Here is a 16345-nt window from a genome sequence, read left to right as displayed (position 1 = left end):
CAAGCTTGTTCCAGGTGTAGGATAGTGACCCTGTTTCAAGCTTGTTCCAGGTGTAGGATAGTGACTCTGTTTCAAGCTTGTTCCAGGAGCAGGATAGTGACTCTGTTTCAAGCTTGTTCCAGGTGCAGGATAGTGACTCTGTTTCAATCTTGTTCCAGGAGCAGGATAGTGACCCTGTTTCAAGCTTGTTCCAGGAGCAGGATAGTGACTCTGTTTCAAGCCTGTTCCAGGAGCAGGATAGTGACTCTGTTTCAAGCTTGTTCCAGGTGCAGGATAGTGGCTCTGTTTCAAGCTTGTTCCAGGTGTAGGATAGTGACTCTGTTTCAAGCTTGTTCCAGGTGCAGGATAGTGACTCTGTTTCAAGCTTGTTCCAGGAGCAGGATAGTGACCCTGTTTCAAGCTTGTTCCAGGAGCAGGATAGTGACTCTGTTTCAAGCCTGTTCCAGGAGCAGGATAGTGACTCTGTTTCAAGCTTGTTCCAGGTGCAGGATAGTGGCTCTGTTTCAAGCTTGTTCCAGGTGCAGGATAGTGGCTCTGTTTCAAGCATGTTCCAGGTGCAGGATAGTGGCTCTGTTTCAAGCTTGTTCCAGGTGTAGGATAGTGGCTCTGTTTCAAGCTTGTTCCAGGTGCAGGATAGTGGCTCTGTTTCAAGCTTGTTCCAGGTGTAGGATAGTGACTCTGTTTCAAGCTTGTTCCAGCTGCAGGATCGTGAGTCTGTTTCAAGCTTGTTCCAGGTGCAGGATAGTGACTCTGTTTCAAGCTTGTTCCAGGAGCAGGAGAGTGACTCTGTTTCAAACTTCTTCCAGGTGTCCAAACTCCAAACACTGATCAAAGATGTGTGAAGCAGCAGTGTGTTTATCCCACATGCCAACAAAGGCTGCAGGAGATGGTGGGAAGAGGTTGAAAACCCCAAGAGATGGCGTTCACTGGTGCGGTCACTGGGTTGGGTGTTTAGCACAAAGCTAATAAAGTGTTGTATTAGATCTTAGAGCGGCATAAGGTTACATGTTACAGAGTGTCAGAGCTCCCCCTGCAGGTCAATATGAAATATTTCTGCTGCATTTTGTAGGTCAGTCATTTGGGTCTAAACATGTTGACCAACTGTCCTGCACAGTTTCCTCTTTGCTCTTTTTCCCAACACACTTAAACACATTCATGAACAGCTTCATAAGCACCTCAGGAGCTGGACTGTCTGCACTGATTTGTGTCAGTAGGCTGTTATTGAACTTCTGATACCAATGCAGACAAAACCATTTTCTCTTTTAGGAACCTGCACATGTTCATTTTTCAAAATGTATATTTATCTCAGCCTTTATTTTTACTGGTATCTGCCTCTTTCTCATTTATATGTAGTCCCTAATTCATGTTCTCCGGTGAGTGTTGTGGATGACTCATGTATCAGAGTGCTGTGATTAGCTAAACCAATCGGAGAAAGTGTGAAACTGTGTGTAGGACAGAACTTAATGAAGAGAAATGATTATAAACAGGCAGTTACACCACATGACATGCTAGTGCGATGTGTGATATGCGCTGTGGTGACTTAGCACTGTGTAATGCCCTGTAAGCTGCTGTGTAGATTATTGCAGTTGTGAATGAGTTTGACCAGATCTGATGTAGTTATTTTCTGTTTGAAAATAAGTGATATTGATGTTAATATCCCCCTTGATTCGAGTTGGACTGGATGCCTTAATGCTTCTCCACAGTGGACCCATTCATATTCCAGCCCTCATCACAGACAGATAAAGTTGAAACATTGTGCACAAAACCACACTACCCGGGTAGTTCTTATTTTTGGGGCTCTGAGCTATTTTTTTATTCTTTTTTTTCTTTTCTTGAGCACACGACTCAAAACAAACGCAAATAAAAGAAAAACAGGAACTTAAAGGACACTACCAAATATAAGGACTGAATTACTAACACTAAACTGAACTAAGGATTACAAAGAAAGAAGTTGTTGATTTATTTTTGTTTTATATAGGTTGTAAATAAATGCTGGTTGTCTGAATTAATCTCACCTTTACTCCTCCTTTAGGATCTAGATTAATGTGCGTGCGTATTACTCTTTTACTACACCGTGCCCACACAATGTAACGTGATGCTGAAACAGATTATATCCTTTACTCTGAAACATGAACAACTCTCTGTTCATCAGTAACTCAGTTGCAGTCAAATTGTTCCTTACACTGTAAAACCGTGTCAATCAAAACTCTTCCTCTAGATGGCAGTGCAGGTCTAAGGTTTGTGGGATGTAGCTGTGTAAAGGTGACAGTGCTGTCCGAGGTGCTGTTCTAGGATTCTGATAGTCAGTGATCAATAGAATTAAGAGGTTTAGTTTAATTTAGTAAAAATTCTTAGTGTCTGTAATAACCATGTAGTTACACTTTAACAATACATGTAACAAGAGTATAACCACTGATGATAAGCACAGCTGATATAAATACAAGTGTATCTACTTCATTTGTGTCTTCTATTATATAAATAATGAATTAACTATTATATAAATAATGAATGATAATTATGTTGCATTATTGACTCCGAAAGCCTCTCTGGATATAAATAAATGTATGAATTGTTACACATACACACACACACACACACACACACACACACACACACACAGAGGTTGGTATAGTGTAGTGGGTAGGACCTCTGCCTTCTCCTCTTTAGACTGGGATTTAAATCCTTGCATGGGCAAACACCCTACTCTATACCAATAAGAGTCCTTGGGCAAGACTCCTAACACTGCCTTCACCTGCCTGAGTAAAATGATCAAATTGTAAGTTGCTCTGGATAAAAGTATCTTCTATATGCCATAAGTCAGTCTATCCTCATTACAAAAGAGAACACATGGAAATCCTGTAGGTGATTTGTTACAGATTGAAGGTGCCAAAAGAGCTTTTTCTTTTGAATCAATCAGCATCACACAGTGAACATCCACAATTTAACCAGCAGTGAGAGCAGCGCCCTCTCCAGGTCAGTTCACAGACTGCAGACAGAGACAGTCACACCAGTGGTGATGAAACCCTGCTGTTACTTGTAGTGTCAGAACAGCACAGACAGCAGTTGAAACAGTGACATCAGACACATGAGATTAATGAATATCAAGCGTAGCTGAATCTTCGAACAGATGTATCTGACATTTTTCCGGGTTTGAAAAAGGCAATGTGTCCAGTTTTATTAGGGAGGTTTTGCTGCTGGTGTCGACACTTTTCAGAACCAGAATCAAAGTCTGTTTTCAATCCAAGGAAATTCTTTTGGTGCAGGTGTGAACATAAAATTACGGTGAGTAAAACAAATGTAGAAAAAATAGTAGAAAAATACAGTATGTACTATATTTAAACATAAAAAATCAGTACAGAAATAATATGCAAATAATATAAGGCTTTGCAGTGGGAGATAATGAAGTACATAACTACAGTATGTGGAGCTAAAAGAATTGAGCAGCAGATCCGTTCATTTTCGAAGCCGCTTTTCCCTCAGGGTCGCGGGTGGGGGGTGGAGGGGGGTGCTGGAGCCTATCCCAGCTGTCATCGGGTGGAAGGCAGGATACACCCTGGACAGGTCGCCAGTCCATCGCAGGGCAGACAGACAGATAACAGTCACACGGAAAACCCAGAGGAAACCCACACAGACACAGGGAGAACATGCAAACTCCACACAGAGAGGACCCTGGTCACCCGGCTGGGGAATCGAACCCAGACCCTCCTCGCTGTGAGGCGACGCGCTACCCACCGCACTCGCAGGTTAAAGTACATGTGCGCTGACTACAGTAGAGGAAAGTGGGAGTTATTCAGAAGGAATAGGTGATGGTATATAAAAGGGTTTTGTACTTTAAAGTGTGATTAACAAAGTGCAAGTGCAGCTTTTTACAGTACAGGGACTTCCGACGTCTTCTTATTTAGGAGGATGACATTCTAAGGAAAGAAGCTGCAGAGGTGGCTGTTAGTCCGAGTCTTTAGGGCTCTCACTGTTGGTCTCCACTGAGACGGAAAATGCTGGAGACAGAGTGACGGGGTGTGAGGGGTCAGCCATGATCTGTCCCACCCTCTTCCTCATCCTAGATGTGAATAGATCTTTGAGAGTGGAGATGTTCGCTGCAGCTCAGTGTGTGAAGATGCAGAGCTGAACCAGATGGAGGTGAAGGACATGATGATGGACTTTATTATGGTAGTGTAGAACTGGACAAGCAGTGTTTGACGCATCCCAAATTTAGCTGTGGCAAGAAATACAGGCACGGCAGGGCCTTCAGCACAGGCTGACCTATTTGTGGTCCTGCTGTATGGATACTCACTCAGGATCTCGTTCATCTGAGGTCTTGTTTAGAACTAGTGCTATTATTATATGTATATATATATATATATATATATATATATATATATATATATATATATGCAGGTCATGACTGGGCCAAGTCAAAGAGAGCTTGTTGAAACTGGGACTGGAACGTGCAGCAGATCAGTCACTGTGTTCTTCAGATGATCTGATGGTGTTTATTCTATCAGCTGGGTAACACTGTACTGAGATCAGCTCTGATAAACACACCACTGATCATTACTGCTTCATACAGCAGCAGGAGGAGAGGAGGAGCTGGTCCTACATCAGTTCATGTCTAATTTAAATAACTGTAATACTAGACGTGAATAACAGAAGTCACAGTTTCAGTGAGAGAAAATTCAGACGGTGCAGAAGTTTAAGATAAAGATCTCTGGCTGCAGCTCAGAAGGTCACGTGTTCCCAATTAGAGGAAGATGCATATTAATAACTGAGCATTTCAACTGAGCGCAGTAGCTTACAGTTAAACGTGTGAACCACATCTAGTTCATCATCTCAGTGCTGACTCTGTTCTCACCATTTATCGTCTGGACGCTGGAGACGAGCCTCGTTACTGAACAGTAAGACTTTCTCTTTAATTAAGAAGATTTTAATAGTTTATGGGAATGATGGAACAAATTTTGAGTATTCTTGTCAGATGTTCAGTTAAACATTGTCTCATGTGGGACTATTTTTGGGGGAAAGTCTGGAGAACATATATTTTCACATGACGCTTAGAAAGTATGTGAAACACAAATATATTGCAAATAAAATGCATATGAAGATCTGATATTGCCCAAGGAACAAAATGTGATGCCTTAAGTCTCCACTGTGGGGGAGAATAGCTCTGAATGAAGGTGATCCATGTTGATCAGTATAGACCTTCCATTGTGAAGAACCTGCTGGTCATAAAATCTCAGAAATGTCTAAACAAAACCTGTTATTTTAACAGCCGTTTTCAAGATATAATATTTTGTTTTTATGGTTAGTTTATCATAACAAACAATCAGAGAAATATAAAGAACTGACCGAATTGAACAGACTTCATTATTGTGTCAGAATTAAATGAATTTAACCTCTTGAAGAAGTTAAACACAAATTAAGATCAAGTAACGATGTGTTTGATAATTAAATTAAATAATTTATTCCCACAGGCTGCTGTGATGAGGTCATTGAGAACGGCTCCTCCTCTTGCTCTGGTCTTTCTGCTCATGACTGCTGGTGAGTCCGTGTTTGTTGTGGTTTGTGGTTTCTCTCAGAATCAGCTCAGTGGTGTAGAGTAGCTGCTGGAGTTGGAGAGGAGAGAAGTGAAGCTGTAAGCTACAGTAACTCTGACTGTCTTATGGGCTCCAGACTCTGTAATCAGCTCTTTCATGCATCATATGTTTCAGGAGCTTTTGGAACAGAGTGGAGTGTGAAGTACAACCAACAGAAAATCTGTGCTTTAAAAGGATTCACAGTGTTTATGAACGGAACTTTTAGTCACCCAGAAGGTCTCACAGTGACAAAGACTTTCTGGGGTAAACACACAGGGGTGGAGCCGACTGATCTGAGTAAAGACCCAGATTATTCAGGCAGAGTCGAGTTTTTCACTGATGATCAGAAACACTTCTCCCTCAAACTGAGTGATGTGATGAAGAAGGATGAACATCAGTTCTACTTCAGAATCATAACAAATGTAGAAAAAGAAAGATGGTGGGGTAAACCTGGAGTTCAGCTCAGAGTTACAGGTGAGTTAATCATCCCATTGTCCAGCTATAAGACACAGCTCTGGATTCAGAGTCATGTTTATTCATGACTGCTCTGAATATTCATGTTGTTTTATCATCACTGATTTTATTAATCTGCTCTAATGATGTTCAGCTTCTGTTCTGATTCACTCCTACATCATTTTATCTGCTCTTACTCCTCATTCAGTTCATCTGCTCAGTTTATTTTCCCTTTTGACCCTCTCTGTAGAAATCTTAAACTAACTGGGTTACTACTTCATTATATATTCTGACAACATTTAGAATTTGAAGAGCAATTATTAAGCAAATATAACAAATACATCAAAAATAATATAGAATAATTGTTTGGAATATTTTAATGTAACAACTTTCTTCATGTAATTTTATTTCATTTCTATAAAACTCTGTTCATTATGAAAATATAACATAAGTCAAAGAGTAGCTTGGCTTCAGCTCATAGATTATACAAAAAAACCCCAAAACATAAATGGCAAAAATGGAGGTACAGGACCAGTCCAGCAGTCCAGCAGTCCAACAAGTTCGATCTAAAGAAGTTTGCTTCAAACCACTTCTACAGTAAATCATTCCATCTTTAAAATACCCAACATTGCTTAGCTGATAAAGAAGGTCCCACCTCATACACTGCAGTTCAGGTGTCAGACTCAGTCTTAGAGGTCAGCTTTCAGCTCTGGCCATTAATGTGAAAACGTGGTCAAGTCATTGGGAAAATCACCTCAGTGATTATGTTAACTTCTGTTGATAGCGCTGAACTGTGTACACAGGTTTGCAGGAACACTTCCTGAAGAAGCTGAGGTTTGCTTCTTATTGCTACTCCTATATTATATTCTTTTGAGGGACCGTTTTTTCTACAATTAAAGGTTTTGCTTAAAGACCTTCTATGCAATAATTAAATGGTTTCATGAGGTGTTTCACCTATGTGACATATAGTAGAGATCACAAAGTACACATGCAAGTGAACGGAGAGGGCTTTAACTTTATGCATACGCTAACATGTATTCTGCACAGCAGAATAAATAGGAAATGTCTTGCCATAGTTAGGCAGGAACCGAAACCGTGGTTAAGACAGATTTAATGCCATGATAAGAACTGGCTCACTTAGACAGGAAATATTGGTAACTGAGCTGCATGTCTAAACCGAAAGTGAACTGAGAACTTGTGAGTTTGTTCACCTCCCTAGGCTCAGAAGACTGATCATCGCTCTGCCTGAGAGGAGAAGAGGGAGATTCACAAAAACTTCAACAACTTAGGGGCTCATCCAGGATACCTTGCGCACTGTTAGCAGATCCAGAATTTATCCGACACCAGTGAGGCGACTCCTAAAGAGAAAGTGAGGCCAGAAGCCTGATTTTTTAATAGGAGGTCTGTGTTGGGGAATGCTGCAGCGCCACTGGTAGATGGACCGAAAGCAGAAGTAGAAGTGGAAAGCTTCTTGTCCAGGCAGACGATCTGATTTGACTTCAGAGCTGAAGAGCTCCAAGGGTAAGACTGCTATAATAGTGAAAGTCACTAGTAGGATGTCAAAAGGAAGATAATAATGGGTTGCTGTAGCAGCAAAGAGGAGAGCCTCAGTCAAACGAGTCTGTGGGTTAATGAGGAAGGCTTCCCTAAGGGAGGAAGTCTCAGTATTAACCAGTTGAAACAGCTGCAGCAAAAGTTGGAGCAGTTAGAGAAAACGCAGAGAGAAAGGGAAAGGTGTAGAAAGAAGATGTGCTGCTTGTGCTGGAAAGAGGAAAAAAGATGTTGAGATCGTAAATTGGGCAGCTTCCTTCCAATGGTGAGATGAAGCCACCGAGAGGGAAAGAACATATATTAAAAATATGAATGAAAATATAAGGAATGAAGGTATTAAAACAGGATTAAAGAAACCTCTGTCTGTGTTCCCATGTCCAAATCCTCTGCACCTGCCCCGTGAGTGAAACGGTGCCACTGCCTGGACCTCAGACCCTGGGAACAATTCCGCACCCACTGCCTATAACCCCTGGGATTCCTCATCCAGTCATCTACCCCAAGTGTCCAAAGCTCGAGATGGAGGATGATTATCAACCAGATGGATTCAAGACATCCCACCCCCCACCACCCCTGCACAATGAATAGCAGGAGGCAACAATGATGAGAAGGAAATCGACCATCGACTTCCCATGATCCAGGTACCGCCAAGACAGTGGAATCGGACTTGTGTACCGACCATGGACGTACATGGAACTCAGAGAAGTGGCTCTAGGAAGGATGGACTGAGTTCTGCCGTCAGACAATTCCTGGGTCGTCTGATGGAGGTATACTGGAAGCAATGGAAAGAGATGCTTTTCACATGGAGAATGTGCAGGATTCCAGAAACAGGAGAAAGAGGATAAAAGGAAAAGGGAGCTGGAGGAAGGACAAATTGCCTTGTGTAAGCAGAGTGTGAAACAACTGAAAGGGGGACGAATAGAGGCCAAGGCCAAGAAGGCCGAGTAAGAGGAGGATGAGGAAGAGGAGGCAATAAGCTGAGGCTGGGAGGCTGCTTTAACTGTGGGGAAATCAGATATTTCGCACAGAACTGCCCAAATGGAGATCTGGTGCAGAGTCAGCAGCAGGCGGATTGACAGGGGCAAGGGCGAGGAGAGGAGGAGGAAAGGACAGAGGAGACAGACGAAAATCACCACGAAAAGATAAGTATTAAAACTAGTTAGCCTGCACCCATGGATACACCTCAATACCAGAAATCAAGGTCAAGTGTAATGGACAAATCATTAAGTTTTTGGTGGATTCAGGAGACATCACCAACAATTAGATCTCAAGATCTAAAAGAAAAACCTAAATTAACAGCCCGAACCATTACCACCATTAGGGCAACAGAGGTGTGGATAATTTCATTGATTGTGAAATAAGGGATATTTGACTCTCCCATAGGTTTTTGTATTCTGGAAAATGTTCTATAAACCTGATAGGCTGAGATGTCGTGTAAATTGGGAATGATTTTGGAAGAAGATGAAAGTGGAACAGAAATAAAAACAGAGTACAGTTTTGCGTCAGCAGGTGTGGGAGAGCCTCTATACATGTATGAATAGAGGTTAACTCCTACCCCTGTGGTAGATGATATGCTCGCTCAGCCATGTGCAGCATTTCCCCTCGTGGTTGATGTAGATGTGATAAGTCATGGAGAGTTACACTGCATGGCACACACACACATAGGGCCCGACGCAGAATATGAGGAAGTGTGGGGCAGACTGGCTGAGCAGCAGAAATAACCACTCAGTGTTTGTATTGACAGGAGAGGAAGTGTGCTGCTGCAGTGACACTCAACAAAACTCAAAATTCTCTATTTGAACCCATTTGATGTAATTAGCAAATATGGTAATGTGCGGGCATCACACATTTCTCTGACAAAGAACAAGGGAAGGATTTGGGGCCATGGGTGTTGAAATGTCAGATACGTTAGGACTGGCAAAATCAGGGAAATGTACAAGTGAGTCCGAGCACCGGGGTATATAAAATGCCTCATGTTTCAGGAATCCCAGCAATTGCTTCAGTACAGCTATACGATCGGTCAGAGCACCCCAAATCACTATTGAGAATCTACCGCCTGAACTAATGGTGGTCCACAGAAGCTGTGGGCCAAAGGGAAATATGATGTGGGGCCAATGGCCACAGCCCCACCCGTCGTAGTCTAACCCAAATCTGACTGTAGACCTAAAAAGGCACAATACCCACTCAAACCTGAAGCGATTGCGGGAATAACACCCATCTTCCAGTCTCTCCTGTAGGCAGGAGTTATTGTTCCTTGCCCCGATTCACCAGTTGGAATGGCAATCTTTCCAGTAAAAAAGATATGTGGGCCAGGGGAGCCAGATGAATGGAGATTTGTGCAAGATTTACAAGCAGTAAATGCTGCCATACACCCTAGGGCACCTGAGGTGCCCAACCCCCATACCCTTGTCCCAGGAGCCCAGCAATACCACTTATTTTTCTGTAATCAACTTTGCAAATGCCTTTTTTAGCGTGCCAGTCCATCCAGACTCCCAGTTCTGGTTCACATTCTCCTTTAAAGGGAAGTTATGGATGTGGATACACCTTCCACAAGGGTATGCAGAATCACCAATCGTTTACAATAGCACCTTAAAGGCAGACTTGGAAGACTTCCCATTTCCATGCGGAAGCACGCTTTTGCAGGATGTGGATGATTTGACATGGATGAACATGGATGAACATGGATACAAAAGTTCTTTGACAAAATTGCAGTACGTGCAGCATAAAGTGCATTATTTGGGCCACGTAATATCCACTGAAGGGAAATCTTTGGCCCAAATTTGGGTTGAATCAGTGTTGAAGATTTTTAAACCATATACAAAGAAAAAAACCATGAGATTTTGGGTATGACCTCATGCCAACAGTGAATCCCTCATTATGTAGAATTGGAGGCCCAACTGTCTGCAATAATACATGGACAGGGTCTGACGGCCCATGACCAAGTTGATTGGACAACAGAAGCTGAAGATGGTTTCATTAAGTTAAAACAAGCACTGGCGTCCGCACCCACACTGCGGCTGCTGGACCCTAGTCGCACATTCACACAGATAGTAGGTGAACGAAATGGGTTCATGACATCTGTGTTGATCCAGGAGCATGGGGGTAGGATGCGACTGGTAGCGTATTTCTCACCCAAATTAGATACAGTAGCACAGGGACTCTTTGAGAGCAGTGGTAGCTGCAGTGGTAGCTGCAGAGAAGGCTGTATTGACCTCGAGAGACATAGTAGGGTTTTCTGATTTAACCCTGCTTGTCCCACACACCGTTTCACTCATTCACAGTGTTGAACATGCAGCAGATTCACTGGCTGTGCTCTTCAGATGATCTGATGGTGTTTATTCTATCAGCTGGGTAACACTGTACTGAGATCAGCTCTGATAAACACACCACTGATCTTTACTGCTTCATACAGTAGCAGGAGAAGAGGAAGAGGTGGATAAATAATATCTTGTAAGACAGACAGACGTATTTTCACTGATATTACAGATGCATCTCAGACAGTCTTTCTGCAGCCAAGATGTCACAAGTATCCTATAAGAGGAAGAACAGTGCAACACTAAAACACATTAATCACATGTTTATCATCTCAGTGCTGTCTCTGTTCTCACTATGCATCCTGTGGATATTTCTGAATGTCACTAGTATTTTATAGTAGTAAACTGTACCCAGTAAAAAACTATACACACACACACACACACACACACACACACAAACACACTGTAATGTTAAGGCATGGACATGAGTTCATACTGTTGGGATAACAATCACTCTATATACACCCCGAGGTCTTGTGGGAGGTCCTCCTGGAGTATGGGGTGCCGGGGTAGGCTCCCACCAGGTGGTGCCAGGGGGCATCCGCATCAGATGCCCGAATCTCCTCCCAGAGCTCAAATAGCGTTTAGCCCGCCACCCGACAAAGAAAGCTCATTTCTGCTACTTGTATTCGCAATCTCGTTCTTTCAGTCATTAACCACAGCGCATGACCATAGGTGAGGGTCGGGATGTAGACCAACCATTAAACAGAGAGCTTCGCCTTTTGGATCAACTCCCTCTTCACCACTACAGTCCGGTACAGTGACGGCATTACTGCTGCTGCCTGTCCCAGCCTGCAGCCAAACTCATGATCCCTCCCTTCCATCATTCGGGAACAAGACCCCAAGATACTTAAACTCCTCCACCATGGACTCAGACTTGGAGGTGCTGACCCGCATACCAACTGCTTCACACTCAGCTGCAAACTGCTCCAGCGAGTGCTGGAGCCATCCAAAAGAACAACAGCCAAAAGAACAACAACATCTGCAAATAGCTGAGACGCCACCCTCTGGCCTCCACACATAATGCCTTCCTGACCCCAGCTACGCCCTGACACTCTGTCCATGAATATCACGAACACAAGTGGAGACAGGGCACTACCCTGGCAGAGTCCAACGCTAACATTGAAAGAGCCTGACTTAATGCCGAGTATACAAACACAGCTCTCACTCTGGGAGTACAGAGATTGGTAGGCCCGGAGTAGTAACCCCGGCACCCCATACTCCTGGAGGACCTCCCACAAGATATATCAAGGAACATGATCAAAAGCCTTCTCCAAGCCCACAAAATACATGTAGACTGGGTTGGCAAACTCCCATGCCCCCTCAACAATCTGTGAGAGGGTGAAAAGCTGGTCCATTGTTCCACGTCCTGGACAGAATGCGCATTGTTCCTCCTCAATCTGAGGTTCAACTATCAGTCGGAGTCTACTTTCCAGCAACATGGCATAGACTTTCCCAGGGAGGCTGAGCAGTGTGATACCCCAAGAGTTGGCACACACCTTCCGGTCCCCCTTTTTAAAAACAGGGACCACCACCCCGGTCTGCAAATCTGTTCCTGTTCCTGAGGTACTGTTCCTGAGGTACTGTTCCTGAGGTCCATGCAATATTGCAGAGGCGTGTTAGCCACGACAGCCCCACAGTATCCAGAGCCTTAGTCATATCTGGACAAATCTTATCCACCCCCGGTGCCTTGCCACTAAGGAGCTTACCAACTACCTCAGTGACCTCCACACGGGAAATGGAACTTGACACACTGGAAGCCTCTGGCCCTGACTCCAGGGAGGGAAGGCACATCTCCTGGATTAAGGAGTTCCTCAAAATGCTCCTTCCACTGACTGAGAATATCTTCATTTGAAGTCAGAGTTTCTCCACTCTTGCTGGATACAGCTTGGATGCAGCCACCCCGACTGCTCCTGAGTCGCCAGACAGTTATCCAGAACTTCTTTGAGGCCGAATGAAAGTCTTTTTCCATGGCCTCACCAAACTCCTCCCATGACCTGGATTTTGCTTCTGCCACCATTGCGGCTGCCACCTTTTTTGCCTGTCAGTACCTATCTGCTGAATTGGGAATCGTTCGGGCCAACCAGTCCCTAAAGGCCTCTTACTTCAGCTTGACAGCCTCCCTCACCACCGGTGTCCACCAGGAGGTTCTTGGGTTACTGCCCTGACAGGCACCCACAAGCTTTTGGCCACAGCTATGCCTGGCAGCTTCCACAATGGAGGTTTTGAACAGGGTCCATTCAGACTCCATGTCCCCTACCTCCTCTGGGACATGAGAAAAGCTCTCCTGGAGGTGGGATTTGAAATTATTCCAAACAAGGGCCTCTGACAGTCGTTCTCAGCACACTTGGGACTTCCAGGTCTGACCATCAGTCTTCCCTGCCATCTGATCCAACTCACCACCAGATGGTGATCAGTTGATAGCTCAGCACCTCTCTTCACCCGAGTATCCAGAACACACGGTCCCAAGTCAGATGAAACAATAACAGAGTCGATCATTGACCTGTGACCCAAGGAGCTCTGGTACCATGTACACTCATGAACAACCTTGTGTTTGAACTTGGTGTTCATTATGGACAATCCATGCCTGGCACAGAAGTCCCAGAACAATTCAGAATTGGGCTTTAGATCGGGCAGACCGTTCTTCCCAATCACACCTCTCCAGGTGTCCCAGGTCATTGCCAACGTGAGCATTTAAGTCTCCCAGTGAGACTATGGAGTCTGTAGGTGGGACCCTTTCCAGAACCCCACCACTTGCTCCACTCATGTGTATCCCCACACCTGCCTGGCACCTCTCACCCTGTGCAACCCCTGAGTAGGAGAGAGACCAACCCCTATCCAGGAGTTTGGTTTCAGAGCCGACACTGTGGGTGGAGGTGAGCCCAACTATATCTTGTTGGTACCTCTGAACCTCCTACACAAGCTCCAGTCAGGGTTAGGACTAGGGCCAGGATGAGAGTTAGGATTAGGTTTTGGGTTGAGGAAAAAGTTAGGGAGAGATTTAAGGCCAGTGAGAGGGTTAGGACTAGGATCAGGTTTAGGTTCTGAAATAAGACTATGCAAGTTTCTCTATAATGAAACATTTCATATCCATGTCATTTATATGACACAATACAAGACACAAAATATTCATTTAACCTCTAATGAATATGTGGATAGAACTGCATACACTGTGATAATTAATTAATTGATGTGCCTAATATTAAACATGTCATTGTCTCCAGCACCACTATACTGAGCACCGGTGCCCCTCAGGGCTGTGTGCTTAGGCTGCTGCTTACTCTGCTGACTCATGACTGTACTGCGAAATCCAGCTCAAACCACATCATCAAGTTTGCTGATGACATGACTGTGGTGAGTCTGATCAGCAAAAATGATGAGTCAGCGTACAGAGAGGAGGTGCAGCAGCTAACGGACTGGTGCGGGACCAACAACCTATCTCTGAATGTGGACGAAACTAAGGAGATGGTTGTTGACTTCCGAAGAGTGCGAGGTGACCACCCCCTACTGAACATCACTGGCTCTGCTCTGAAAATCATCAGGAGCATGAAGTTGCTCAGTGTCCACATCACAGAGAATGTCACCTGGTCCCTCAACACCAACTCCATAGCCAAGCGAGCCCAGCAGCTGCATCATCACTTTGCTTGGGAATTGCACAAGCTTCGACCACAAGACACTTCAGCGTATAGTGAGGACAGCTGAGAAGATTATTGGGGTCTCTCTCCCTTCCATCATGGACATCTACACCACATGTTGTATCTGGAAAGCCAATAGCATTGTGGAAGACCCCATCCATCCCTCACACAAACTTTTTTCACTGCTACCGTCTGGCAGAATGTACCAGAGTATCCGTGCCACCACTGTTAAAATCTCCAACAGCTTTGCTCCTCATGCGATCAGGTTTTTAAACTCAAAAGGACTGAACTAACCCCCCTAACCTCAGATCAGTGATGGTGATGGTGAAGAATCTAGCTGTTGTGTCATCATCCAGAGAGAATCTCTGATCTTCAGCAGATCCAGACTGAACAGAGATGTCTTTATAGTTCCCCATAAAGCAGAACATTCTTCTCTGCAGAGATACTTTATGGAGATCTTATAGAGACCAATAGGAGCATCTAATCTGGACTGACTGTCCTCTGTGTCCAGTTACAGTAGTTCCAGCGCTGACTCCAGCTGTAAAAGAGAACATGTTGTATAAGGGAGTAATAAACTAACTCTGAGGCTGAGACGTCACTCAGGACTGTTTAGTCTGAAAAGCCTGTAGAACACGAGAGCCTGAAACTCTACACAGAAACGTCTCACTAAGACAGTAACAGTGATGAATATGAGTGAGAGGAAGAGGAAGATTCTGTTCTTCATCAGTCACTGATCTAACACACTGTGTGTCCCTGAGTCTGTAAAGATCATCTTAAACTCAACACAGATGTGAGAGGAACAACTCACCAGGCGTCAGAGTGAAGATGATGATCCAGATGATGTCAGTTACTCAGCATGATCATGGAGCTGAGAGGTCAGTTGGAGTGCCGGTCTTTTTTAAAGGTGAGAAACAAGATTAACTGTTTTAGTTCAACGTTTGATCTCTTTTGTATTTTACTTTATTATTCTGTTCATATTTTAATATTTATTCATTTATTCAGTTGTTTATTAGCCTCATAAATCAGTCTTCTGAAAGTTCTCTTTACAGGCTACCCCCTGATTCTGTATGTAGCTGTTGGAGTCGGAGTTTGCATGATTACAGTTTTTCTCACTGTAGTTTTGTGGAGGAGGTAAAATATTTTTAAAAATACATTATTTTTCATAATCTGTTTATTTGCCAAGGCTAAATGTTCCTCTCTGTGTCTCAAATGTTATTTTTTATTGATTGGTTTATTGCAGATCTTCTGAGAGCAGGAGAAAGAGGCAGGACAGAAATACAGATCAACCAATCTATGCGGTGAGCTCTAGATATCAGGATCCTTTCATTCTTAATCCAGTGGTGGGCGTGCAGTGGTCAGATGTGACTGACTACTGTAAAGTTTGATGTTTCTCAGTGTATCTGCTCATGTTCTCAAACTCTCTGTCCTGCAGAATGAAGGCCAAACAGACCACAGCGCCCATCCACCCCCTGAAGACGAGTCCAGTGTATATGCGAATGTAGCTGTGAGTTCTAGACATTAATTCTTATTACACTCTTACAGTCCATTCACAGTTTTAGAGCCCTGAGAATCTAGATAGCAGGTAACAGAACAGTCTGACACCGTGTCCAAGACTGAGGCCTCTGTGTCCGAGTGAGAGGACTCTGCCATTCCACCTCTAAACTGGAGGCAGGGAACTCCTGGATTTATACAACCAATTTAGTGAACAGTGTGGAGAGACACTGCCAGAGAGCTGGAGGTTAGAACTGACCACTGGTTTTGTGTCACTGATTGATAACGATGGTTATTTAGGTAAGGAGACCTAACAGAAATGAGCAGATACAACCGA

The 16345-nt window shown here is 43.9% G+C and overlaps 1 protein-coding gene across 1 annotated transcript in view; it reads left to right on the top strand.

Moving 5' to 3' along the window:
* Positions 1 to 5740: 5740 nt before the first annotated feature.
* Positions 5741 to 16345, top strand: part of LOC108415986 (B-cell receptor CD22-like) — a 29588-nt gene continuing 18983 nt past the window's right edge. Inside the window, exon 1 of the mRNA XM_037543488.1 lies at positions 5741 to 6041. Coding sequence (XP_037399385.1) covers positions 5777 to 6041 — 265 coding nt within the window. The 5' untranslated portion in view covers positions 5741 to 5776. The remainder of the gene's footprint in view (positions 6042 to 16345) is intronic.

The sequence above is a fragment of the Pygocentrus nattereri genome, chromosome 12, assembly GCF_015220715.1.
Source record: "Pygocentrus nattereri isolate fPygNat1 chromosome 12, fPygNat1.pri, whole genome shotgun sequence".
NCBI classification, from domain to species: domain Eukaryota; kingdom Metazoa; phylum Chordata; class Actinopteri; order Characiformes; family Serrasalmidae; genus Pygocentrus; species Pygocentrus nattereri.
Note: the sequence above shows the minus strand (reverse complement) of the source record. Positions and strands in the feature narration are given on the sequence as shown.